Below are 27,796 nucleotides of genomic sequence, written 5' to 3'. Positions count from 1 at the left end.
TCGACACCATGTCGTCTGTGCCAAAACAAACCCAGACGAACATTTTCCAAGATCCCAAACAGTCTGAGACACTGAGGCGAAGTTCACTGCAGCAAAAAACTTTGTGAAAGAGGACTCTGAAAATAACCGCCCTAGTTATACCACTTTGTACTGACACCAGTGAACGCTCGCAGACTGAGGGAAAACGAGCACAGAGTCGTCTTCTTCGCCCTATATAATCCAAATAACAAACACATTTGCACACAGGTCTGTGAATACAGTAGTAAGTTTTATTCAAACTATATCTTAATGACAAAAGACGGTGTCACAGTGATTTGACAAAAAAAAATAATAATTTGACTCAATCAGACCTGTTTCTGTCACAGTAAAGAAACCAAACAGATACAGTCTGTTACTATGATGTTAAGTCACACTCAAGGCGAGAAATCAAAGATGCATAGGAGACCTGACGATGCCTCTCTGAAGGCTCCAGCTGTGTTACTGCATGATGAAACAGAATCAACACATTCTACGTAAAAGTTACGACAAACAGTACAGAACATGCTGATTTCCAAAACAACAAGACCGCTTGTTATTTTGAACATCACACAGTTATTAAAAGTTAGACGAGGATTATGACGAAATTAGAAACTCGTGTTTGGAAAGATTGAAGGTTTTTTTTTTGTTTTTTTTCCCCTGTCGTTGATGACATGACAGTAGCAAAGGGATTTTAACAGGGTAGTATCATTAGAGTGAGGTGTGCAGTGTATTCAAATAGGCTTCAATTTGCACAAATACTTATAAATGCAGCTTTTAATTACCAAACACCTGATGGTTTCATAGTTACAAATGAAAATAAATAAGTCAATAAATAAATAGTCTTTTCAAAAGTACATCAGGAAGCTTTTGCTGCTCTGTTTTATTATTATTTTTTTTTTCACAGTCATTTGCCGTGACGTATGAAACTTACTGGACTCCTCCATGTTCAACCTTCCACCTGAAAATCAGCAGTTCGTCCTCCTCAGGTTGACACTTTTTAAGATTTTATCCGGTGAAGAAAAAACCCTGTATTTGACTTTTCAGTCATTTATGACATCATGTAGGAAAAATCTGGCCATTAAAGCTTTATCTTTTAAAGGACCAATGTGTAAGATTTCCAGGGATCTATTGGCATGATGTGGTAGAAATTTAAGTATGTCTTCATTAGTGTATAATCACCTGGAAACTAGCATCATTGGCTGGTTAGCTTAGCTTAGCATAAAGACTGTGTAGTTTTACACCTCAGTTTTTGCATGTATTAAAGAAATGAGATTTAACATATTTCAGAAGTGCTTCCCTGTTTCCAGTCTTTTTGCTAAGTTAAAGGAGCAATGTGTAAAATATGGCCACTTGACAAAGGTAACTCTAAACATATAGCGGCTAGCACAACAGTCACTCACTCTCCTCTTTGCTAGCTATCATCAGCTCAGTTAGCCCTGTAGTTAGCGGGCCTTAACTGACTCAACATTTCCAGAACTGCTGCTTGGATCGTTGGGGGAGTGTTTGCGTTTACACTGCGGGAACTAGGCAAATCTTACTTCAATAAAAGAGAGAAACTTGAATTCAGAAGGTTTTACGGTTCATTACAGAAACTATGTGTAAAAATATCTCCTTTCTTGACATTTTGTGAGTTTAATTAGTTTATTTTTAGACTATAAAAGTTCAGAGTTTGTGAAAACAGTAAATTTGCCACTTACACAAATCTCTGAGTTGAAAGTGGATCAGACTATCGCCTTTTGATGTAATAATGTTACTTCTTCAGTCTATTAAAAATCCTGGCCATATTTTACACGTGGTACCTTTAAGCTAACCGGCTGCTGGTGTTAGTTAGCTTCATATTTAGCATGAATGCACAAGAGTGGTATCAATCTTCTCACTGAACTCTGGGCAAGCAAGCAAATAAGCACATTTCCCCAAATATTTAACTATTTATTCGACATTATGAAGTTAACCTGACAACCCTTAAGGTTGAGAACTGCTGACTTTAATCCTGGTCCTCCTTCTCTTACACATGCTTTATAACATTTCAAATCAAGCTGTGTCGAGTTCGAGCTGCTCGAGTACTTCTGTGGTTAATCACTCCATCCTCTGCCCATTCCCTGACCTTCCTCCCTCTCCTCTTCTCCGTTTCCTTCCCTAACCCCCAACCCTCTGGCCTGGTTTCCCAGTGGCAGGCACACACAACATCCAGCTACTGTCTCTACCACCAAAACTTAAGACCGTCATAGGAGCTGGCTACAATAATACTGGATTTCTACATTTGCCAAGTAGACAAAATACAGTAGTGCTACAATATTAAGAAGGAAAATAATTCCTTATACAGTATGTGGAGCTTATCGCAGCTCCTGAGGCCGGAGCACATTAAGAGTTATTTGGATCTTTGTCAAACTGTAAGTGCATTCATTGCTTTCAGTTGGCAGCCAGTAAGACCTTGAAAAATGTTTTGATTTTCTGAAGGCAGTGCGATGAAGGCAGATCTGAGCAGCTGTTCCTGTTAGGTTAAGCCAAGCCAGATCATAAACAACAAAAACAAATGTATTTTTCTTGTATTTTCTTTTGATTAGATGTTCTACCATGAGGCAACCATCTCGATCTGTCTTTGTAAACACAGACAAAATATGGCTAAATTGTACATTGTTCAATCAGATCTTTGTCATGTGACTTTTGGCAGTGGTGGCACGTTATTTACATCAGTTGGTTGCTGAAAAATTAAAGTGGGATTGAAATTCAGAACTCCACTGAGCTGGTCCCATGAAACTCTAACTCAAATTTCTCAAAATGTGATTCGGCCTCTTCAACATCCCAACGCATTTAAGACATCGCTTCCCTAACAACCACTGATATTCCAACTAAAAGTAAACCCTTAACTCTCAAACCCAAACATTCAAACCCTAAAATAAAACACTGAAACCCAAATGATGAAACCTTCAAAGGAAAACATTCAAACAAATACATTCAAAGCTTAATTTCCAATGGTAACCTTTCACCAACACCTTTCCATAACCGGGCCGCCTCAGGCCGATCCAAGCTCCGATCCCTCCTCCCCAGACCTGGTCCCAAACCCGACACCCGTGAAAACATAAAAACCTAAAATGAAATCCAAATCCCCCTTTGCCTTTGCAGTCTTGCAGCCGGGAGCGCTGGTGGTCTAGGAGCTGATGATCTGGCCTGACCAGGTCTCGTGCTTGGTGCCTGGGTTCAGGTGGGTGATCATCACGTCGACAGCCTGGATCTTCTGGTTCTTGGGAGGGATGGGACACACCTTGTACGTGACCTCATCCCCTTCCATAGGCACGTACTCTCCCTCAATGCTGTCCAGGAAACACAAGCAAAATGATTAATTCAACAAAGTATTGGTAATTAATTCACTGGCAATGATCTGAGTTGGCACTGTCTGTGTCAACCTTTGAATAACTTTTATTTTTAATTTACAAGGAGAAGGAGACACTGAAGCCTGGTGAAACCGAAATGAGTACATTTCTAAGTAAGAGAACTGATTTAATGCGAAAGATAGAGAGACAACCATCAGAAGTTTATGTTTTTGTCCATAGATGTCCAAATGAAGTGAATATCAGCAAGGTATTAATTGTCACAAAATCATTTTTATTGCGTTTAGTAATTACCATGATGTACGTCTGTGTGTTGCACACTCAAGAACACAGTACTGAAAACATGTTAAGAATGGAGCTTGTGTATTTGTTCTACGTTTGATGCTAAACTACTCTACAACAGCCACAACATACATGTGTATAATGGTGCAACCAATAGCAATACCTAAGAAAAAATACCTTCAGGTATGAATACCATAGCTGTTGATCATTTTCTTAATAAACTGATTAGTTGTTTGATTCATACAATGTCAGAAAATGGTGCAAAATGTTGATCACTGCTTTCCGAAGCCCAAGCTGACATCCTTAACACCTTGATTCCACCAAGCACGGTGCGTCTTCACCACGGTTCTGATCCGTCCTCTGCGCGGCGGCAAGTCCAACCAGCAGAGTTTCAGAGGCATTTCAGCAGTGGAGCGTTTTATCCACCTGATTATGTTAATTTGCTCTCTTTGTGTTTCTAGCAATGGATAAGCAGGCTACGTGGTCAGTTAGTTTTTTTCTGTCTGTCTTTATGATTGTGAGTCTGCACGGGTCTTTTATTTTGAAGGCTAACCGGATTCTCCCTGCCTTGTCTGCACCTGACTTCTTGCCCGTTCTATCTGTGCTAATTGACACAGCATCTGTCAAAAACAGACTCAGTGCCTATTTGAAGCAGAGTGGCGAGCCGCTTCTGCTTGTGGACTCACAAGCACTGTGTAGAAAGACTGCGATCAGCTCCGGCTGATGTGGCGCAGCCGTAACACAACGCAGCCACACCTGGTGGAATTTAGCTGTAAATGTCTTGCTTGCTGCAAGTTAACTAACAAAACAAAACAAATTCAAACTCACTCAGAGATGTGGACAAAGATGTCCTCTCCTCCATGAGAGGGGCTAATGAATCCATGACCCTGAGACCTGGAGAAGTTTTTACACACCCCTTTAAATACGGGACCTGATCTGGCTCGCACTGTCCTGCAGAGAAAGAGACACATGGACAAAAACAGAGGGAGAAATAAATCATTACCTCATTTATCAGTGACATCTGTTTTAATTAAATTGAAAGACTCGGAAAAAATTCTATTCCAGAAAGTTTCTTTTCAATTATGGAAGTAAATGTAATACACAGTAAAAAGGGTATGATGAAGATGAATGTCTCTCCTACTCACGCTGAGTATGTGCGGGTGCGTTTGGTGGGCAGTGGGCTGGGCAGCTCTCCAGGCTGTGGCGGTTTCCTCTCCCTCTCCCACACCCGACTGCCCTCCCTCAGGAAGGGGAAGGAGAGCTGCAGGGGGGTTCGGGGGGAGGTGAGCGGCAGCGGGGGGTCTGCCGGAGAGGAGGCATCAGGCTCTGACATCTTGACTGGTGATGGGATGGATTTTTGGTTTGTTTTTTTTTGTTGCGTTTTTTTTTTTTCTCCTCTGTTTTATGTCGCCTCCAGTGGTGCACAAGGAAGAAGAGGAAGGAGGGTTACACCTCCTGCATGGCAACAGTGTGTGTGAGGGTGGGGAGATGCTCAGAGAGGAGGTCTTATAGGTGGAGGAGTGAAGCAACAGTGTCCTGCAATAAAGGAGCGAGGGAGGTAAGGAAAGGTGGCAGAGAGATCACATCACATCACGTCACATATCAAAGGCTGACAACATACAGATATGCATTTTTGACCTTCAAATGTTTTTTTAATGCAGCTGTGTAATGCTGCCATGCCAGAAAAAGAAAAACAGATCAGTATCACATCATGCAAAAGGTTTATTTTCACATTATAACAAGGTATTTTAGCATCACTTGCTTCTGAAAGAGAGCATACCAGAAAAACTTTGGGAACTACTGTATATCATTTTCATGGTAACTTTGGACAGAACTGATACATTTTATTTTATTCTATTTTATTATTAGCATCATGCATCTCTGATGTGTTAAACTGGGACTGTGTGTTGGTGCAGCTGCAGATGTCTGAAAAGATTTATTCGTACCTGTCCTGACTTATTATTATACACTGTCCTGCTTCCTCTGTAACTCGAAGTAAGTAAAACAACCGTAGATGAAACATAAAAATATACAATGGATCCTTAAAGGGACAGTTCACCTCAAAATCAAAATACATCTAGATGATGTTTTGGTGTGAGTGCTGAGTTTTGGAGATGTCAGTCGTAGGGATGTCTGCCCTCTCTTCAGTATAATGAAACTAGACGGCACTTGGCTTGTGGCGCTCAAAGTGCCAAAAAATACGTATGAAAAAACTCAACAGCAACGTCTCTTTCCGGAAATCATGACCCAGTTATGCAAGATAATCCACAGACCTTGTTGTGAGGAGTTTCATGTAGGAACTACTTTCTTTCTAGCAAAGTACACCCGACAACTGAATCATGGCACAGAAAGAAGTGAGCATCAATATGACTGATATCTCCAAAACTCTGCAACTCACACCAAAACTATCTAGATTAATAAATAGGACTACAGGTAGAAGGGAAAATACGTACTGCTGATTTTTGGGACGACCTGTCTCTTTACAGCTTCCCTGTATGATGCTGACTGTCGCACTATTGCCTCAACTGAAGGTTTTGTAAATATAAAAGGGGAAACCGGCTCCCCTCAGTCATTACAAGAGGTTTAAGAAATGCACACCGAGTTTTTTTTTTGTTTTTTTTTACCAACATAGGCAAACACATATATAGTGGCTGTTCACTGGAAATCTCCAAATATGGTGAATTGGAAAAGTTCAGATAAACAGAATGACTAAATGCTCCTTTATTAGTTCAGAAAAATCTCTTACTTCATAAGATAAATAAACCAGGAGAACTCATTGGATTATCTAAAAATGCACAAAGCAGAGGTAGCACACATGAGCATTTATGGTTAACAAACGAACAATACACATATCAACTCAGTGTCATGTATCAGGCATAGATATGATTTATTGGATAACGATGACACATTTATATGAAACTATTGCCAAGTGCTGATAAAGTGTTAAGTATTTTTGTCAGAACACTTTAGAACATTAGTTCTTCTAACCTTAAGTATTTTAATTAAAAGGATGAGCTGAATAAATGTAGTGTACTGAGTTCAAGCACCTAATTAAATGAAGTTTCTAAAGAGCAACAGCATCCATTGTTTGAGAGTTAAAACTCACCTGAGACTCTTATTTTTTTATAGTTTGAACAAAAGATATATGATGGAAACTTGGTGTAATACATTTTAAAATAACTCATGGTTGCTTGTTTCCACAATAATAAAAATACTGTGAAAAATGATGTAAGTTAATATTGATTTCTTACAGTTTAATAAATTCACTGAGAGCAGTTTTACACATCGTCTTTGTGCCAGCGCTGGAACAAAGTTTCTCCTTCAACTTAATATCCTCAGCTCATTGAACAATGTACAACTGAATTGAATGCTTTGCATTCTGGTCCTTCGAGGCTTTGTTATCTGTGCTTGTTACACGGTGGACTTTTTTTTTTTTTGACTGCTGAACGTTGGTGATAAACAGTGAGTCTAGAAAGACGCCTGTGCACGCTCTTAAATTCTGAGAGACTGACACCAGAACTGCTTTTTAATTTAAAGGTTTCCAGTCAGACCATTTGTAGCTGTGTGGGGAAAAAATCAAGATCAAGGCCGTCTACGAACCAGAATGTCTAATAGCTGATTGTTATCACCAGTATTAAAGTGTTTAAGAGTGGATTTTTCCCTGGCTGTAGATATAAAACCAGGTGTACAACAGCTGGAAGCTGCTGTGAACAAAATGAGAATAAAAAAAAACCTGATTTGATTTTCGAGTGCCAGACTGTGATCTTGCTGGCTTTGAAAAGGTCCCGAGATGATGCAAATAACAATCCCGCCCCGGAGGGCCTCGGCTCGGCTCATCACACTCTATTATATTAAAATCCCCACTCGAGCAAGACTGACATCCATTACAGGATTGCTCCTTACAGCGCGCGTATAAACAACAAACTGCTCTCTGAACGGTTTAAGTCATTTTAGGACGAACGAGTTCTGTCATCAGGCCATGACACAAACCCAATTATCACATTGTATCATCATCTAGCTCATCATTTTGACACTGAGGGCTGCAGGGCTTTGTTCTACACCAGCTAACAGTGAAATCGGGTGGGTGATGTGTTGTTGGAGTTATCAGCTGCCTCCTCCCACTGAAGCTCAGTATTGATGGAGCATCTGCAGGCTTAATATTTGACAGAGACTGATGAATTCAGTGTGTGTCAGAGTGAATCCCACAGGCTCCATTCAATATCACACTCTGCCTCTCGCTGTCAGGCTAAAAATAGTAGTGTGTGTGTGTGTGTGTGTGTGTGTGTGTGTGTGTGTGTGGTGAGAGAGAAGCTGTCTTTTACACTGGACAGCGAAGGTCCTGAGGCAGAAGTTAACAAGCCTGTGTCGGGATGTATACACACGTCAAATCAGAAATGCAGAGTGGGGTTGAGATGCACTTCAGCCATGATGATATAAAATAAAAGTGTAAACACAGGTGGTACCAGTGATACTAATTAAGGTCTTGTTCCATTTAGTGTATCAGCGCCTTTCCAGTCAGCCAACATGCACAATAACAGCATCCTGACTCTGTTTGACGTGAATGGAACTGAACCTTAATTAGTATCATTGCTAACACCTGTGTTTACTCAACTTTCGACTACATGTTGAAAAACAGTGACTCATCGTTATCATCTAACCCTCTCCTCATTGGTCCAGCCTCCATCCGCTTATTGATTGTCACTGTCAGTAACTGATGACTAATATCTCATTGTTATTTTCCTCCTCTTTATTTAAGTAGGCAGCATCTACAACTGTAAACAGAAGTGACAGAGATACTTACGAAAACAAAAAATGATAGTACAACGCAATTATATAAATATAAATGAAAGAAAAACACAATTCTGAGGTTTTTAAACTGTTTTTGTGTTTCTGAATCTTTCTTGATAATAGACAGTCTCATTGTTTTAAAGTAATGAAAATGTTTAAATTAAATTAAATTAAAAGTTAGCTTTACAAGTACATTTATTAAAACGGTGAAATTCAAGTTCTAAGAAAGCTAATGTCACTAACTTGTACATGCACAGGTTTAATACCATTGTGGAAACTGGTTCTTGGAAACTTTAGCATCTTTGGTACCAGGAAGTCGCCTTTGCCCATTAAAACTAGAGTCTACAGCCATGCTAATGGAATGGCATGCTTTAAGCTAACACCAGCATGCTAATAAGCTCACAATGACGATGCTAAAATGCTTATGCTAATAATGAACGTGGTATAATACTTACCATGTTCACCATCTTAGTGTAGCATGTTAGCATGCTAACGCTTGGGCCCCAGTGTGCCTGGTTACATGTTTAGTTCTATGTTTCACTTTAAATTATTGATAATGACTTTATTTATTTATTTATTTGCATATAGTCTGTATTGTTGGTAGAATGATGTTGCCTAGGCACCAGCTACTCCTGCATCTTTACTATCTTTACATGAAGGGCTACAGTGGTTTAATGCAGTGGCTCTCAACCTGAAGGCAGTCGCAAGATCATTTCCGGTGGTCGCCACTGAGAACCACTGCTTCAATGTCTTCCATCTCATGATGTCAAATAAACTTATGAAAGCTAATAATTATGAAAGATTCAAAATTGTGGCAATATAGAGAATAAAGTGTTGTGTTATTATTAATACATGTTTTACAGGAGTAAGAATTTCCATTAATATCAAGTTTTATTCTGTCATATAACTCTTACTGCCGGGCAGCATTTATGGGTGATATACAGTAAGTAACACTTTCTGAATATGTGATGAGTAAGTAATTGTGAGGTAGCATTCATATATCCTTGAAAAGACCTTAAGGCTCTTGTATTATTCATTTGAAAAAACATATTTTCAGTATCAGCTGGATTTAACGGGGGATTACAGAGAGGCAAATGTTAGTTTTGAGTAACATGAGAGAACTGCTGAGGTTTAGGTTGGCTTCTATCAGGCACGACCACGTCCAAATAGCACACGGGTTCAAAGGTTCCCAGCATCATGGCAGGGGTGGCTTTAATCTCTGAGCTCATTTAGCCAAAAAGATCCTGCAAATGGCTGCTGATGAGCGAGGTTTTTATCCCCCCGGTACCATGCTGGATGGTGTTGATGGCAGTGATGATGAACACATCTGTCATCACGGTGGCACGGGGGAGAGGACTGATACCACGGCTGATGGATGACAAGGCATAAATATGTAGCCTAAATAATTCAGGAACTTTACTAGTAGAGCTGCTCTGTCACTGGCCCTCTTATTAGGCCAGTGGACTCCTTTAAAGGGATAGTTCAGATTATTTGATGTGGGGTTATATGAGGTACCCGTCAATAGTCAGTGTACAAAGAGGCGAAGTTCCTCCCCTTCAAGTGTGCCCCGTGGATACAAGTCATTTTTTGTGCTGTGAATTATCTGTGAATTTAAAAGATCATTTTACAGGACTTCTGTTGGCTGATAAGAGTAGCAGAGAGGAGTAACAGCAAGGAAGCTAAGCAATGTACTGCTGTAGACAGGGTCAGTAACAAAAGCTATTTTAGCCACTTAAGAGGCCACCTTAAAAAAATCAATATCAGTTTAAGTGTGCACTATATTTAGAACATTTTCGCTGCTATACTTTGCCATCAGATGGCTTTTTCTGAAAGGAAACTGCTGTTATAGAAGCCAAACATCACTGTCTCCAAACCAACCAAACTCTATAGATGAAATCAGTCATTTTACCTCGCAGATCACAGGAGTTGCTTACCTGCCGCTGCTTCAGCCTGTTAGATAGTTTGTGTTATTGTGTGAATTTGGTGAAAACCGAATCTTTTTAAAACACCAAAGTTACACATTATCACAAAGATTAAGGGCAGCGGTGGACCAGCAGCTCCAGTGTTCTGCAAGGTAAAATTGCTGATTTCGCCTATGGAGTCTGGTTGATTTGGAGAGGGCAATGTTTGGCTTATGTTCCCATCAGAACACGCTATTCTACTGTAGGTAATACACCGAGTATTGATGAGTACCTTCAAATAACTATCCCTTTTATGAGTCTGCGATGCTCCTTCTGTGTCAGATGAGTTGATGAAACATGTAATCCGGGGGTTTGCTGAGTTTAAAAAAAAAGAGAAGAGAAGAGTGGACTGGATGAAGGAGGAGGAAGAGGAGCTGGAGGAGCTTTGAAAAGACAGACAAAAGGCCAAAAGCAGCTCCCTGTGAAACCAGGGCACTGTGGCTGTCTGTACTCCTCTGCATCAGCATGGCAGACACGTCAACTACCACACACACACACACACACACACACACACACACACAGGGCCGGTCTTTAAACTTTATATTCACCTTTTAGAGACACACACAGCCTGTTTAATGGTATAATTTGTTTGAGTGTGGGGCTGCTGGCAGAGCCTAAATAATTCACTACAAAATAAAAGCCCTCCAGGCGGGTTGTTTCCAGAACATTCTCACACCGTGGCAGCTTGAGACAAGAAGGCGAGAGGATGGATGCTTCACTGGTGCCCCCCCAAAAAATGTGACACCAAAAATGCAGAAAAGACATTTAAAAAAAAAAAAATACATGACTATCGCGATGGTGAATCCGTGCTGCGAGGTAAAGACATTTCATCACATCGTGCAGCCGTGAAGCGACGCCGTCCGCCCGACACACAGAGAATAAAAGGCTCGGATGTGTAAAAGCCACGCTACGAATCACACATGAACCCGATCGATTACACGATTACTTACCGTCCAAAGCGCCGATCAGCAGTCAAGTCACTCGGTCAGCGACGTGTGGCCCAGTGTCCGTGAGGTGATCTGTGGTAATTATGTAATTATTAAGCCGGTGAAAGCTGCGGGGACATGTGGTGAATAAGTGAGGGGATCTTGGTATGGATGCGGCGCACACAGGCGGGATGAAAAGCCAGCAAATGAAAAGGAGGCAGCAGCAGCAGCAGCAGAGACGGGGCGGGGGTGCAGGGGGTTACTGTGCTGCTAAAAACAACAGCGGGCTTCACCACACTACACTCAACTCTTTGTTCTCTGCATGCATGGAAACGTTTCTTTAAAAAAAAAAAATCTGACTTAGTGAGATTGAACTGGGTACTGACTGGATTGGGACAGAGTGTCTTTTTTTATTGGATTTACCCATAATACACATGCAGGTAGGGGAGACCGGGGGCAGTTGTAACAGAGGGAAATTGTAACCTACTCAGTTCCGTCAATCAAAAACATCCTCTCTCATTTCCAACAACTGTATGTATACATATATATATATATATATATATATATATACATGTTTGTGTGTGTATATATATATGCATATATGCACACATATATATATTCATATATATCACTGTTTGAAACAGCAGAATATTGTACCTTCACAAACTCTATGAACCAACAAATGAAGGTTTTCATTCTGACCAATGACCATTCGTTATTGTTCCTTCATCAACATTAGCTTGGCACTTGAAGGTTGTCTGAAGTAACCTGACAACATTTAACTCTTTAGAGGTATACGATGAGTTACTTCAGTCCAAACTGTGCGAATGCAGATGATGGAACGATCGTTAACAGCGTCTTCATTCTTCATCCCCCTGAAAATCCTCCTCCTCACTCCTCTTCCTCAATGCTGCAGCTCCTTCATCCTGTTGAGGGCGGAGCCTGCCTTGAACCTGTGACCAGTGTCTCGTTGAAGCTGTGGATCGGTTCCAGGGTCTCCTTGCTGCCCTCACTGTGCTTCATGACTGCGCTAAGAGGCTGCAGAAGAAGAGAAGGTCTCATTACATAAGTTTGAGCAGAATATCAGAAACAGTTCTGGATATAATGCAGTGCAGTACACTACACTACCACTATTACCTTAATCCTAAAATGCATAATTGAATTACCACCTCTATGACAGTGTCAACAAAAAAGCATCATAAAAGTAGACTTTATAGCAGAACTCTATAAGTATACATAATCAAGTGGAGACTGAACGTATACATGTGTCCATTTTTTCACATTTATTTTATTAGAAAGTGAATTTAAAACTATTTTTCCTCCCAATCTGCAGCAGACTTGCTGAAGATCAGAATGCACTTTATGCACATGATGTCATTATTGTGCAGGCACATTTTAATTTATTTATAATTTTCTAAATGCATTTTGATTATTGTCACTTCACCTGATGTATGTAGTGTATGATGTGGGCATGAACCTCCAGGGCACATACACTGAGACTTTTCAGTGAAGCTGAAGAAATCTTGTGTCTAGAGATAAAACATTTGAAAAAACAATTGTTGAATATTCATATATTATATATTTTTTTTAATGATTAGAGGTAATCTGAAGAAGAAGAACAAGGTAATTGGACTTGAAAACTGTATCAGACACAAATCATATTACTTTTGCATCACAAAACATGTCTGGATGATTTATTTAAAGATGTAAACTGATGTTAACTGCTCTAGTATTGTGTATGTGACATGTTATGGGATATTGATAGTATTGCCATTGTCACAGAAGTTGCAATTATACTTTTTTTCATAGGAAACTGAGGAAATTCCTCCATACTAATTGTTTCCAGGCTGCATCTTGTTTCTGTGACATTTCAGAATTACCACTTTGTCTGAATGAGAGCCAGACATTTTTTTCTCTTCTGCAGAGCGGATAAGAGGAGACAGGCGTCTTATTATGGTGGGATGACAACATCCTTAAATGGCCACTTTGGACCGTGATCATGAACAGAGGTTAGGCATGTGTAGAAATATGCAGCTTGTTTCCTACCCAGTTTTTTATCCCACATCGCCTCAGTAGATTGATGTTAGCAGCAGCAACTACAACCACAGTCACGGCCCGGGCATTTGTATGCTACATTTGCACACACATGCAGTATTTATGTATTCAGTCCGGAGCCTCTGCTCCTGACAGCGTGCTCTGTGTGTATAGTACTATGTGTGATTTTGTGCTATATTCAAAACAAAGTAAGGCTTGACTCTTGGCCAGTCAAGCTGCTATTAAACAAGATCAAAAACGAGGCTCTTTTTTTAAATTCTCTTTATACATCCTGAACTAAGAGAATATGAGAGGAAAAACACACTGAATGCAAATTTCCTCCTCTGTGGAGGCAAAGCAGACCTTTTTATATTCCTCTTTTTGTTTTCCAGACGTGCTCCAGTTCACATCTGAGCCTGTCACTCAAAACAGCATTCAAGAGTTCACATTAATACAGTTAGGATGATAAACACTTGGACTGCAACTAACGATTATTTGATTTTCATTGGTTTTAGAAATTTTATTTGTTTTGACTTTTACTGGCTGCCCCTTTTTATTGGTTTGATTCATTTTTGCCTTGGATTTTCTTTAATTTATGTGCTCTGAAATTGTTTTTATGAGCTGCTCGTAATGAAGCTGCTGCCCTGTGTGAAGCACTTTGTTACCCGAAAGTGCTCTAACGATAAAGGTCGTCATGATTTTCATTTTTTATTGTTGATTAGTCTGTCAATTATTTTCTTGATTGAGTTGTTTCTATAAAATGTAAGAAAATAGTGGAGAACATTGATCAGTTTTTTCCAAAGCTTAATAAAATGTCCTCTAATGCCCTATTTTATTAATAGTTGACAACTAATCACTGCAGCTCTAATGAACACTTAATTCTTGAATGTCAAACGCCTGTTTAATAAGACCAACACGATAATTATAACCAGATTTTAGTTTTAATGCTTTGTTCAGGTTTATCTGGCACATATATATATACAGTATATTTACTGAGTTTTGATGAAGAGAATGGATCTATATATCACCATACATCTCTACAAATGTCAGTAACTCAACTGTTAGACAGATTTTAGTCATATTTTAATCAATCTGTGAATTTTTATTTTACAACCCATTGGCTTTTCTGTAACACAGAACAGATAATCTGGGAGCAAGAAAACACAAACACTTAAATGTACATGGATGCAGACACTTTACATACAGTGGGGTTACAGAAGAGAGTGGTTTAACTTCACTACATGCGATTTACTTCTCCTGAACCGCATTTTGGGCTGGAACAGCGAAGATGGAGATGAGGACAACACCACATCTGGTTTCTGATCTGATGATCCCCCACGTTGAGGTTTTGGAGTGAATTCCAGTTAATTATTTATCCACAGAGGACTAAAACCAGCTGACACAGTTTCTGATGAGTAGCAAAATTAAGGAAGTGGTCATTTACAGTATAAGACCAGTGTTCAATTCTTCTCCATTGTTACTTGTAAAATTGGGTGTGAAATATAATTTCATCTCATTGGGCTAAAAGTGTTGTTACCCTAAATAAGGGCACTGAAAAACTTGAAGAACCAAAGTTTACCCTGTTCAAGAGGAAAAATGATTTTGAAGAAAGCAAGATACACACAAGATCTGAACCTTTTGCAGGAAAAAAAAGCATAAATAAATTAACAATGGGAAAAATGATGCGTTTGACCTTGTGAAGAGGTTAGGATTGATCAGGAGGGCGGTCGTAAGGATGGTGTCAGGGAAGAAGAGGGTGTGTCACTGTATTCTTACACAGTATTAAAGCTTACAGGTCCTTCTGTATAATAGGAAGAGGCTGCAACCTTTTATAGCACTGACAATAAAAACTGATGGATAAAAACCATACTTCACTAAAAGATACAAAAGCTGACCCCTAAATACTCTCACTGTTAGATGTACAGTAACTGATGCATCCACCAGGTTACGCTAGATTAGCTTAATTTAGTTTTATGTTGAATCCACTTTCTCTCAAACCGCCTCATACATTTATGTGATTCCCTATGTTTCCCATGAAAACAGCCGTGTCAAACATAGACATATAATATGTACGCAGCATTGACCGCTTTGGCTGTGATGCGTCGGCGTTGCTGCCATATTGATCTGGTCGAGACAAAATGCATGAGAACAGGGGAGCTGCAATTTTTCTGGATAAGAAATAGCGAGAATTATGTTTACGCAACCAAATTTCAATGAGTCGGGTTATAATCAAGATTTTCAGAGGATTTTTTTTCTAACTTACTGCACACAGAACACAAATCCTTGCATTCTAAAGCTATTATAAGGAACTTTAATAATGTGTTGATTTCGGAGCCTCCTGTGGACAAAAGTGATAATCAGTAATAAACAGACTGTTTCATAGCCTGTTAAAAAGCTTTTAAACAAAGGATTTAAATCAGTTATTTATTTAATTTACTGTATTTGTTTACAGACCAGTCTTTACCTGTTCAACATGGCGGTGACGCTGACATACCATCTAAAGGCCAATGCGGTGTCCACCTATATATGACTATGATGTCAACTAGGTGCTGCATAGAGGGCTACTGTGCAATGTGCACACTACAGTGTCTCATAATGGCCACTAGGGGGAAGACGAGCACGTGAGAAAATTCATGAATGTGCGTCCGCAAGGTCCTTTTGGATCCATGTGATCATTGCAAGTGCAACAACACAAAAAACAGCAAATGGACCCACAGCAGTGTTGAACCGGTTCAGGGTGAATGACAATGGTTGATACAGCTTGTTGTTCTTGCCATGCAGCGTGCAGCAACACAATCCTGAAGCAACAGGGTGACTGAGCTGCAGTGTGACCTTGTTTTCAGGCTCAGCTGAACCTGTTTGAACAGCCGCAGAGACAACGGCAGCACATCAGCTGGCAGGGTGTTATTATGTCGTCGCAAGGGTCAAAGCTTAGTGTGTCAAAGTGTATGTGTGTGTGTGTGTGTGTCCCCTTTGTTTTTATAACAGATTTCTAACTGGTTATCAATGTTTGACTTTGAAACATAGCAGCGTATTGTACCTTCACAAACTCTATGACCCGACAAATGAAGGTTTTCGAAATAATCTGACCAATGACCATTCGTTATCGTTCCTTCATCAACATTAGCTTGGCACTTAGTCTGAAGTAACCTGACAACATTTAACTCTTTAGAGGTATACCCATGCATTACTTCAGTCCAAACTGTGCGAATGCAGATGATGGAACAATCATTAACGGCGTCTACATTCTTCATCCCTCTTCTTCCCCCTGAAAATCCTCCTCCTCACTCCTCTTCCTCAATGCTGCAGCTCCTTCATCCTGTTGAGGGCGGAGCCTGCCTTGAACCATTCGATCTGTGTCTCGTTGAAGCTGTGGATCAGTTCCAGGGTCTCCTCACTGCCATCGCTGTGCTTCACGACTGCGCTAAGAGCCTGCAGAGGAAGAGAAGAACAAGCTCTCATTACAGATGCTTTTCATGATAATCAGCAGAGAAGACACAATGCTTTTTTTTATATTTAGCCATTTTTAATTTATCTGCTGCTGTAACAAGAATTTCAGATCAATAAAGTCCATCTATCCATTTTTCTTTAGGTGTAATGCACTCTTACCTTTCCTGGAGCAAAGGTTTTGAGTCCTCTGATGGAGATCTTGTCATCAGGGCAGATCTTGTCATAGTCTGATGGGTTGCTGAAGGTCAGTGGCAGCAGACCCTGCTTCTTCAGGTTAGTTTCTGAGGACGGGGCAGGACAGAGACATGTTCGTTAATTGAGAGAATGAATCATAGAGGGAAAAATATATCACTACTACTATCATTACATCACATAAATTCAGCAAAAACCACTAAACTGTCAGGTTATTACAAATCCCTTCAATCCTCAGCAGTTACGGTGCAGTACCGTGAATTCTGGCGAAGCTCTTGACGATGATAGCTCTTCCTCCCAGATGCCTGGGCTCCAGCGCAGCATGCTCTCTACTGGAGCCTTCACCGTAGTTGTCATCTCCCACAACCACCCAGGACACACCGTTTGCCTACACACAAAGAGATGGGAAAAGTATTAAGCCTCCTATGTGTTGAGGCTGTATCTTGTTTTAATTATATTCCCCACAGTGTTTACATTCTCTCATTAACTGTGTAGTAGTGCTGCACAATTCTTGCTAAAATGTGAACCATGATTTTTCTCCCCAAGACTTGAGGTCACGATTTTCTCACATGATTCTGTTTTTTCAACACAGACACTCTTAGGCCATCATGTAAAAAACACATCTGAGATACTCACTTTCTAGTCAGGGCTTTAAACAGATGACCTAAACATATGACAAATAAAAATTACTTGATATAATAAACATCAAAGTGCTGGACTTGATTTGGACGTCTTACCTCTGGACGCCTACTCAAAATGATTAACTTAAATGCAGCTGAACATAAAACTAGAATATAAAGTTACAGCTGCAGAATAAATAACATTAGAATTAAAATGTAGCACCCAGTGCCTGTTGGACACACACACACAACTACAACTACTTAAGTCACAGTCCTTTCACACAGATTGCGCAATACTGCTGAATGAAGGCTTGTAACTATGCCAGCTTTTTGACTACAAAGCCGCCCCAGTGTGTGATTTTAGACAGCATGCTGGTAGGTTGCGCAAGTGGGACTGATATAACAACTGGGATAGTTCCGCAGCAAATAAATCAACACGTGAAAGCAGTGTGACATGGATGTCTAGGGGAATAAGAGTGAGTGACTAATCATCATTTCAAGTAATCAGTTATCGGGATGGTTGCAGATAAATTTTCTGTTGATCAGATGACGAATTACGCAAGTGGTGGTTGCAGTTCAAAAGGGCACCTAAAAACATGACTATAAACACAGTTTCAGGGGAGGCAGGCAATTCATGCCTCAACAAAAGACATTAATTCGATGTGTACGTGGAATACGATTCAATTCATAGGTCAGCAGCAAATTTCAAACTTCAAGAAAGATTATAAAGATTATGAGTCAAAAATTTTAAATAAAAGAAGCAGGACAAAGTAAAGGATGAATAAATTGCAGGAGCAGAAAAATTTAACTACACGTATACATTTTGTGGCTGCATCTTGCACAGTTGTGACAGTATCACATTGAAAGATTACTCAAAATCACCTCTGTGGTAGTTCCTGCTACAGTAGGACCACATTTTGTCATGACGACACACACAAACAAGACAAAACTTTACTAGCCACATGCTGTTGGTTTGCGGCCAATGAGCAGTTTTGTCCCATTAGTCCAGTACCTGTATCTTTAACCTCTGCAGTCCTCACCTTGTAATGGCGGGCCACATCAGGGACTCCTCCGTATTCTCCTGTCAGGTGGTTCTTGATCTTGTTGATGGCATCGTTCTCGTAGTTGACTGCACCGATCAGCATGTTGTTGGAGATGTTGTCCAGGTGACCACGGAACTTCAGCCAAGGTCCGGCAGCGCTGATGTGGTCTGTGGTGCATTTGCCTTTCACCTGCAGACACGGAAATGAGAAAAATTTAAAAGCCATTTCCATTCTCAGCTGAACCAAGATTGTTTTTATAGACAAACTACAACAGGAAGATGCAATTTCAAAGATCTGACCTTGATGAGGACCTTCATGTCTTCCAGATCATTTCCGCTCCATTTGTCAAAGGGCTCCAGCAGCTGGAGGCGGTTGCTCTCCGGGCTGACGACCACCTTAAGACTCTGGCCATCGGAAGGTGGGTGCTGGTAGGTGTCCTGACCCGGGTCGAAGTCTTTGGCAGGTAGCTCGTCTCCGTTGGGGGGCTCCAGCTTGAACTTCTCACCGTTGGGGGCTGTGAGGTAATCTGTCTCTGGGTTGAAGTTCAATGTGCCGGCGATTGCGAGGGCAGTGACGATCTGAGGAAGAAGAGGAGGTGGATGGTATTTAGGCTTCAAAATGCAAGCTTGAGATTGAACATCGAGGAGTACATGCTGATTTTGTGTTGTAGTTTACCTCAGGGGACGTAACAAAGGCGTGTGTCGCGGGGTTAGCGTCGTTTCTGGCAGTGAAGTTTCTGTTGAAGGATGTGACGATTGTGTTCTTCTCTCCCTTTTTCACATCACGTCTAACGCAAAAACACACAACAAAACATTAACAAAAGAGTCAAATGTAACTTTATTGGCCAACAAGTCCTAGCAAAGTTACAGCTCCACCCACCTGTCCCACTGTCCGATGCAGGGCCCACAAGCGTTGGCCAGGACCACACCTCCAACCTCACCAAGGATCTTCGACTACACAAAGACACAAACACTTTTGAGCTTTTGCCACATCGCCTTGAGCTTAATCGCAAAACCATCAAAGGTGCATTTTTATTCTGTTCTGTTTCTACCTTGAGAAGAACATGTATATTTTCTGACAGTGTTTGGCTTGATCAGAGCTAAATTCTAGAGCTCAATTTGCCTTAAATGAGGAGCAAAACCAAATTATATGTAATTTCTCTAGATACTTCTCTTTGGAGGACACTGATTTCAACATTTGCACTTTGGATGGTTCAGAAATTTAAAGAGTGTCTACAGGTACCTTGGGGTATTTACTGATGAAAAGCTATCCTGCGACATGTATGTAGATGAGCTAACTTAAAAGTTATGGTTGAAACTACAAATAGTTTGTTTTTTGAGGGAAAGTAGAAAGTGGTTAGTACAATCTACTTTCCTGTCAGTACTCCAGAGTGGTGACACTGATATGCATGTTGCCTCTCCCACCCTGAAGCTGCTCAACATTGTTTATCGCCAGTAATTTGTTTTATTATTGGTAATAATTATTAGTAGTATCATTGTAATCTTTATCAGACAGTGGGTTGGCCATCCTGACTGCTAGGAGAAAGCATTTGCTCACATATATTTATAAAGCTATCTTACAAAAGCTACCAAATTACCTGACATTGGAAGTATTGACATGTTACAGTTGATTAATTGTTGTTTTTCATATTGTTTTATACCTTTAGAACACTATGTATGATATGCCTTTTAATAGTTTATGTTTTTATTGCTTTATTATTTCAAAATGTATTGTACAAAATAGAGATATTGATCTCTCTGACTAAATAAAGGTTAAATAAATATAAATCAGTATTAAGGAGATGTGACTTTCTGCTTTCCTTGTGTACCAACACTCACATATCCGTCTCTTTCGATGGTGGCGCGAATCTGCTCTGAGCCGGGGGTGACTGTGAACTGAGCTTTGCACTTCAGGCCTTTATCCAGAGCCTGCTTGGCCACAGAGGCGGCACGGCCCATGTCCTCGTAGCTGGAGTTGGTGCAGCTGCCGATCAGACCTGAAAGGGAGAGGAGTCAGACTTTATTTCAGAGTATCTCGCTGAATGCAAACTGCTGGTCATTTTCATGCACAATACGCACGACGTGAGTGTAACTAAAGCTGTGCAGCCTGTCCATCCCCGGTCAGTTCTTACCAACTTTAACCTCCAGCGGCCAGCCGTTCTTCTCAGCAGTGGCACCTACGTCAGAGACTGGGTGAGCCAGGTCCGGGGTAAAAGGTCCATTGATGTGGGGCTTCAGCTAGAGAAAGAAACAAAACAATGGAAAATTCAGACACCATCCTGAAATATCATGCATCAGCAGAGTCATATTTGACCTATTCTTACCAAGACATGGACCTAACTCTTCCACTAACCTCCACAAACCATTTGGTTTCTAGTTCATGTCACCACCTCTGTGTATTTCCTGTTGCTCCCCACTTTAAACTATCTAATGAAAGGCACACATACAGTCCAAAAGATAATTTTAAAAATACACGGACCTCGTCCAGATTGAGCTCGATCAGCTGGTCGTACTCGCAGCCTTCATCTGGCACCAACAAGTCGGAGTATTCATCGGCCAAGGAAGCAATCTCTGGGAAGAAACAAGAGAAGGAGTGTTGAGTCACTCTAACACAACACTAAGTTGTCCATGAAAATGGGCACTGACACACACACACACACACACACACACACACACACACACACACACACACACACACACACACACACACACACACACACACACACACACACACACTTTATAAAGCTATAACAAACACTTGTACTTCCTCTGTGATTTCATTTTCTGCATTAAAGCTGTTTTTGCTGTTGAACTTGATCACTTGCACTCATCCTTTTTGTAACAGGGGGAATGGTTTATATGTCCAAATGCAACCCACAAATATATAATTTCTAAAATGATCAAAATACTTTTCTGGAATTAAATTCTTCTGGATTTTCTGCGGTTTCGTTTTATTGGGCAGTTCACATGGGACAGACAGAACAGATCGAGGGTGACGGAGGGAGGTGGCACCTTTTCCAATCAACATATGTTTAAGCAAATTTTGAAGCATCGAATCAGAAAAGGTTGATGGAAACAGCAAAATAAAAAAATAAAAAACTTCATCTCTTTTACAATAATGTTTTTACATTTGCTTGAGGTAGATTTTGTAATTATTTTCTTTCCTCTTGTCTCTGCCACTATGCAAACTGCTAAAAATAAGTTAGTTAAACAGTGTATGACACTGTGAAGGACCAAAATCCTGAACTTACGTCCACGTCCAGTCTTCTCCAGGTAGGTCCTCATGCGATGGTTGTAGGGGAAAACTGAGGTCGTGGCTCCAATCTCTGCTCCCATGTTGCAAATGGTGGCCATGCCTACACACAACAGATGAATATTACATAGCAGCCAAACAGAAGAGAAGGAAAATAAAAGATATCAAAGTGTAATGAAATCAGGTTGAAAAGGCCTTTTCTTTTTTCTTTTTTTTACAGACCAGTGCAAGAAATAGAGTCGACTCCAGGTCCGTGGTATTCTACGATGGCTCCAGTGCCGCCCTTCACTGTCAGGATACCGGCCACCTTCAAGATGACGTCCTTAGGAGACGTCCAGCCTGAGAGGGTGCCTGTCAGCTTCACGCCAATCACCTGAGAGGAACAGAGGAAGCAAGTTCAGAAGTGCTACGAAAAAAAGATAAAGAAGAAAAAAATTGAGGATAGTTGGGTGAGAGGTAGCAAAATATTATATTCTGCTAACCTTTGGACACTTGAGCTCCCAGGGGATTCCCGCCATGACATCTACAGCGTCTGCTCCTCCAACTCCAATGCAGATGGAACCAAGCCCACCACCGTTTGGCGTGTGGGAATCTGTGCCGATTAGCATCACTCCTGGGTAGGCGTAGTTCTCCAGGATGATCTGTTTGTACATGGAACCTGAACATTAGCGTGCTGAGATTACAGGCTTTAATTACTGTCGCTTCCAGGCATCACTTCCTGCATCCAAACTTTAAGTGATCATACCTGATGGATGATTCCAGAGCCTGGTTTCCAGAAGCCAACTCCATATTTTGCCCCAGCGCTGGACAGGAAGTTGTAGACCTCTTGGTTGACTTCCTAGAATGGTAACCATGATGACAACGCATGTTAAAAGTCATTGCAACATGACTTTTGAGAGATTAGTATAATTACTCTAAATAAATTTGATCCGTCACCTTTGCTCTGGCCAGATCCTTCACTCCTCCGATCTGGGCCTCGATCAGGTGATCACAGTGGATGGTGGAGGGCACGGCAACCTTTGGCAGGCCACTGCTGATGAACTGAAGCATCGCCATCTGGGCCGTGGCGTCCTGCATGGCCACGCGGTCGGGACGCAGACGCAGGTAAGTGCGACCGCGGTCGATGTCCTGGTTGTGGGGGTCATCGAGGTGGCCGTACACGATCTTCTCCGAGAGCGTGAGAGGTCGGTTGAGCCTGGACAGAAAAAATGAAACAAAAATTTATTTGTATGTGGTCACCGTGTGAGAGGAAGTTTCAGCAGGTAAAAGGCAAGAAGATAAAAATAGTCAAATCTGTTGGTTTTCCACCAACTGAGTCACTGGCTTGACTGCGGTTTCATAAACGGTGGCTTACTTGAGTGCAAAACTTAGACTTAGGCCTGAACAATGAATTTAAATTTTATTGAAACTGAAATATGACCTAAAGCAACTTTCAAATCACAGGAAGCACAGTATTATTATTTGTTATTGTCATAATACATTTGTAAAAATAAAATATTGCTTTGCAGCAGAAAGATATTCTACTGACTTAAGAAAACATATTTGTTTGATTATGGATGCCTGCAAAAATCACATCATAATCATGTTTATCAATTAAAATGATCATATATCACAAATCATATCTGTACTGCAATATTAGTCAAAAAATTAAAATGAGACATTTTTAAAACTTTTTCAGCCCTACTAAGACAATTGCTGTTGTCTTGTAAATCAGTGTTGCCCAACCCTGGTCCTCCAGTACCCTGTCCTGCATGTTTCCCTGCTCCAACACACCTGATTCAAATGATCAGGTTGTTGTCAGGCTTCTGCAGAGGCTTGATGATGAGCTGATCATTTGAATCAGGTGTGTTGGAGCAGGGAAACATCTAAAACATGCAGGACAGGGGGCCCTGAGGACCAGGGTTGGGCAACACTGTTGTAAATGACCATTTTTAGTCTCAGATTATGAAAACCGGACCATTTTTACTTTCTGTCATCTAGTGATTTTATTTTTGTTATACAAAATAAAAGAATCGATACATTTTTTAAAATATGGCTCTTCTCTTTTTGACAATGAAAAAGAAAAAAAGCCTAGTTTTTTTTAAACACTGACCTTTCATATAAAGCAGGTTCATAATACAGGTACAATATAAAAATAAGCAATTACATTGTGCTGACCGGCTTTACATATTTGAAATTAAAAGTCTGTAGAAATAAGAACATTATGGTCTTATAAATACAGTTTACTGTTTCAGGTTTAAGTAAAATCAGTTAATTTCTAAGCATCTCATCTCACAGTTTGGTTCAATCACAGGTCACTTCATTCTGCAATCTTATAATTTATACCAGTCCAAACACTGGGAGTAATTACAGGGCCGGACAAGCAGAAGTGACTGAACTCATCCACCACAGAACCACGTCTCTCTCTCTCTCTCACACATACACACACCCTCCTAAGAACAGTTTTAAAGAGATTTACAGAAATTCAGCACCGTGAGTCGGGCTGACTGGAGTTGGTAAAGGCTAAACTATGATGGAAAACTGTGGTAAAGGACAAACACACACCAGAGATCAAACATCCACACAGATAAGAGAGTGTTTGAGGAAACACAGATGTGAGCCAGAACAAATACAGACGAGGGGAACACAGACCTTTTTCGCACAATGTCAACGTTGGATTGGAGCTTGTCATAGTTGATGTAGGAGGAAGGCTCAAAGCGGCTCATGGACACTTTGGCCTTGGCTCTGTAAGCTGCTGATACATGCAGGCGCCGTGCACCATGGCCCAGAGCCAGCTTGAGAAGACAACAGAGAAAATGTACAAGTATGAGTATAATCAATCACAGCTGTGGACAAAACCAGACACACACCAGGGTTCAACAATAGGGATCGCCCAGGGCGAGTAAAATGCCATGTTGGGTCTGTAAATTTAGTTTGGGAAAGGGGTTAAAAAAAATAATTGGCCTAAACTATTTTATTTTATTATACATTAATCATTAAAAAAATGGCAGAAAATACTGTTGCAGCATCTCAAACATGGAGATTTGCCACTTTTCTCTTTTTATTATAATATTAAACTAAATATCTCTGGCTATGGACTGACAGAAAAAGACATTTAAAAACATCACCTTTGACTCTGAGAAACTGGGGTGGACATTTTTCACTATTTTCTGGCATTTTATAGACATTACTACCCTAGATTAAAAATGACAATTAATTTCAGTCCGGTTCTTTGATATCTGGTAATAAATAAAACTGTTTGTACAGGGGAAAGTAAAAATTGACCTTGTAAGTAGATATATGAGCCACTTCCCAGCGAGAGTGGAAAAAAAAGCCAGACCTTAATGCTGAACCCTGCACATACAGGACAAACAGATTATATTAATTTTATTTTCATTTTATGAAAATCTCCTTGAAATAGGGCTGAATAAACAGACCGACAAAATAGTGTGCCTAAAATTGCATTGCTATATCATTCATAAAGTCAGCTCATGAATGCAGTGCTGTTTTGAAGTCCACACTCAAGTGTCAGATATCAGGGTGATACCAGGTGAATATGATGCCCCCTGGTGCTCCTATCAACCAGTGTGTGTGACTGGATTCACACTGTGTAGTGTTCACTACACAGTAGATGAAGTAACAAGTGGAAGAGGGCCAAATCAATGTCTTGGACACAACTACCCTTCACGTGCCCTTGAGCAGGGCTTTAAGGGCCCTAAAACTCACTCCAGTGAAACTGCTGAGTATCTGTCAGACTGGGTGTTTACAAGAGGGTTGGAGATTAACTTTTTACAAGAGTAAATTATTATTTTGTGTCTGAAATCTAAGAGCCACTTTCATATTAGCTTGGTCTACAGGCAGCCCTGTTTGAATATGTAATGTGTGAATGTCAACAGATAAATAATTAAGTTATCAAAGAAGACACACAAGAGACAAACTGTCGGACACTGAAGGTCTGCAATGACCAGATAAAGTGTGCGAAAGATTAGCTGTCACTCAGTGAAAAAACCTGACACTGAGCAGCTGAAACAACCATTCAATCAGCTGACTTTTGCTGTCAAGGAGCGAATAGCAAAGAGTTGCTGTCAATCACTTTTGGAGCTGATGTGTGTGTTAATAAAACATTTTTCAGACATCAAACGCAGAGACAATGGAGGGAACACACAAAGGCTCTACAACTGATTAATATTCACTTTCTATTTGCTTAAACTAGTGTGTGAATCTCTTTATGAATTGCAATTCAGTTTTTTTTTTATATTTTGACAATGTCAGCTGAAATGACAGATTTAGAGCTGACAGTCATGTTTATTCTTTTTTATTATTGATTAATCTGTCAATTAATTTCTGGATTAGATGTTTGGTCCACAAAATGTCAGAAAATAGTGGAAAATCAGTGTTTCCCTAAGTCTAAGGTGATGTCATATAATGTCTTTTTTTGTCCAAATGCTAAAGATATTCTGTTTACTGACAAAGAAGAGTAAAGAAACCAGAAAATATTCGCATTTGAGAGGCTGAAATCAGAGAATTTGAACATTTTTTCTTACATAATGACTCAAAACAATTCACTGTTTAATCGACTGAATTCTTAATTCTTGTGAATTTCAGATATTGTTTGTTATATTGATATTAGAAGAAGATCAACTGGTTAACTGTTCTTCTTCTTCTATATCACACAGCTCAATCCAGATATTAAAAGAAGATATACAGATATTATGGCAGTCCCTCATATTCAGGACAGCTGTAAAAATCTTTATTTTACTGCTCTGATTGGATACATGACACACATCATTTCAACCTTAAAACAGAATGAATGACTTGGTCCCTTTTAAAGCAATCCCAAATGTTCATGCTTACGACACTTTGCTGTATTTTTTGCCAAAATGTAACCAACATGTTTTCTGTCTTTTAGACGCTGCTTGCCCGTGAGTCTGCTGGGAGCTCTAACCTTGTGGTTAACCTTGCTATTGAGGCAACAAACTCCGTTGCTAAAACTAACCTAGCTATGTTCATTTAAGAGCTGAGGATGTCGGCATTGAGTTCTTGTAAACAGAGACATTAGCCGTGTTTTATCAGGCCAGTGAAAGATTAGTTGTTGCACACTGGATGCGTTCAGTGCAGTCAGGACACGATGACCTGGCCAGCCTGCCGGTGACTCTGTCACAGATTGTTAAGAGTCACCGACCACTCTTAAAGCTTTAAATTAGGTCGGTTTAACATTACGTTATTTTTCTAAACAGTGACATCCTTCACTAATGAATAACTACGGTGAAATTAGCTCATTTTCGTCTCTTACCTGAAGCCGGGCGACAGTGAGACAGTAGGTTGCCATTTTGTTCACTGACAAAGATGTGACCGTCAGAAGTGACGTCACAGCTTTGTAAGCCGCGGTCTGGCAGGTCCTGTCAGGACAAAATATTTACGGTACTTACATTTTATATTTAGATTGATTAAAAAATGTAATGTCATCTTATATTTTGTTAGTCTTACTTTATATTGCTTATGCATTTAATACAAATACAAACTGAAAATTGACCTTTGCCAAATATACTTTTAATATTTTATTGAATTTTATAAAACTGAAAGGTTGAGTACAATTTCTATTTTAAATTTTAACTTTTTATGTATAGCGATATAATTCCTGCACTGCCACAAGTTTTAATGGAAAAAAATGTATTCTAATGTAATTTTGGTAAAATATAAAAAGACATACGAAAAGAGATGCACTCTATAATCGTTTTTTTTTTTCCCTCAGGAACCCTTGATTTGCAAAATTCTCGCGAGATTAGTACACGTTGTTTCTTCATTGTGCACGTTGTGCAAACCAATTATGTTATATAATGTGTCAACACTGTCGTTCCGATTTGGATAGGTTTAGAGAGGAAAAACACCTGACCGGTGTTGGGGAAAGATCATGATTTGGAT

At 40.1% G+C, this 27,796-nt stretch overlaps 2 protein-coding genes across 2 annotated transcripts; both read right to left on the bottom strand.

The window, feature by feature from the left end:
* Nucleotides 1-1,934: 1,934 nt before the first annotated feature.
* csdc2a (cold shock domain containing C2, RNA binding a) lies at nucleotides 1,935-11,577 on the bottom strand. Its single transcript, XM_084741585.1, has 4 exons — nucleotides 11,329-11,577; nucleotides 4,775-5,165; nucleotides 4,458-4,580; nucleotides 1,935-3,329 (listed from the first exon to the last, which is right to left on the bottom strand). The coding sequence occupies exons 2-4, from the start codon at nucleotides 4,960-4,962 to the stop codon at nucleotides 3,167-3,169; spliced, it is 474 nt and encodes a 157-aa protein (XP_084597711.1). The 5' UTR covers nucleotides 4,963-5,165; nucleotides 11,329-11,577; the 3' UTR covers nucleotides 1,935-3,166.
* A 4,171-nt stretch (nucleotides 11,578-15,748) lies between these two features.
* Nucleotides 15,749-27,235, bottom strand: aco2 (aconitase 2, mitochondrial). Its single transcript, XM_084740445.1, has 17 exons — nucleotides 27,168-27,235; nucleotides 24,527-24,669; nucleotides 22,832-23,090; nucleotides 22,641-22,733; nucleotides 22,378-22,536; nucleotides 22,118-22,268; nucleotides 21,894-21,998; nucleotides 21,122-21,213; nucleotides 20,775-20,880; nucleotides 20,482-20,639; nucleotides 19,523-19,596; nucleotides 19,319-19,430; nucleotides 18,943-19,221; nucleotides 18,641-18,832; nucleotides 17,236-17,368; nucleotides 16,948-17,069; nucleotides 15,749-16,770 (listed from the first exon to the last, which is right to left on the bottom strand). Exons 1-17 carry the CDS (start codon nucleotides 27,201-27,203, stop codon nucleotides 16,636-16,638), a joined length of 2,349 nt encoding a protein of 782 aa, XP_084596571.1. The 5' UTR covers nucleotides 27,204-27,235; the 3' UTR covers nucleotides 15,749-16,635.
* Nucleotides 27,236-27,796: the final 561 nt, after the last annotated feature.

Source organism: Lutjanus erythropterus, chromosome 17 (genome assembly GCF_056507025.1).
Source record: "Lutjanus erythropterus isolate fLutEry1 chromosome 17, fLutEry1.hap2, whole genome shotgun sequence".
NCBI classification, from domain to species: Eukaryota; Metazoa; Chordata; class Actinopteri; order Lutjaniformes; family Lutjanidae; genus Lutjanus; species Lutjanus erythropterus.
The sequence above is the reverse complement of the archived record's forward strand: the minus strand, read 5'-3'. Positions and strand labels throughout refer to the sequence as shown.

What these genes read in the sequence shown, in the direction of transcription:
- csdc2a (XM_084741585.1), bottom strand. Translation starts at nt 4,962, where the DNA reads ATGTCAGAGCCTGATGCCTCCTCTCCGGCAGACCCCCCGCTGCCGCTC. An exon ending in CGCACCCGCACATACTCAGC is followed by an intron (nt 4,581 to 4,774) that starts GTGAGTAGGAGA and finishes CTTTCTCTGCAG; the next exon opens with GACAGTGCGAGCCAGATCAG. An exon ending in ATCTTTGTCCACATCTCTGA is followed by an intron (nt 3,330 to 4,457) that starts GTGAGTTTGAAT and finishes TTTCCTGGACAG; the next exon opens with CATTGAGGGAGAGTACGTGC.
- aco2 (XM_084740445.1), bottom strand. Translation starts at nt 27,203, where the DNA reads ATGGCAACCTACTGTCTCACTGTCGCCCGGCTTCAG. An exon ending in AGGATCTGGCCAGAGCAAAG is followed by an intron (nt 22,734 to 22,831) that starts GTGACGGATCAA and finishes TTACCATTCTAG; the next exon opens with GAAGTCAACCAAGAGGTCTA. An exon ending in TCGAGCTCAATCTGGACGAG is followed by an intron (nt 20,881 to 21,121) that starts GTCCGTGTATTT and finishes TTCTTTCTCTAG; the next exon opens with CTGAAGCCCCACATCAATGG.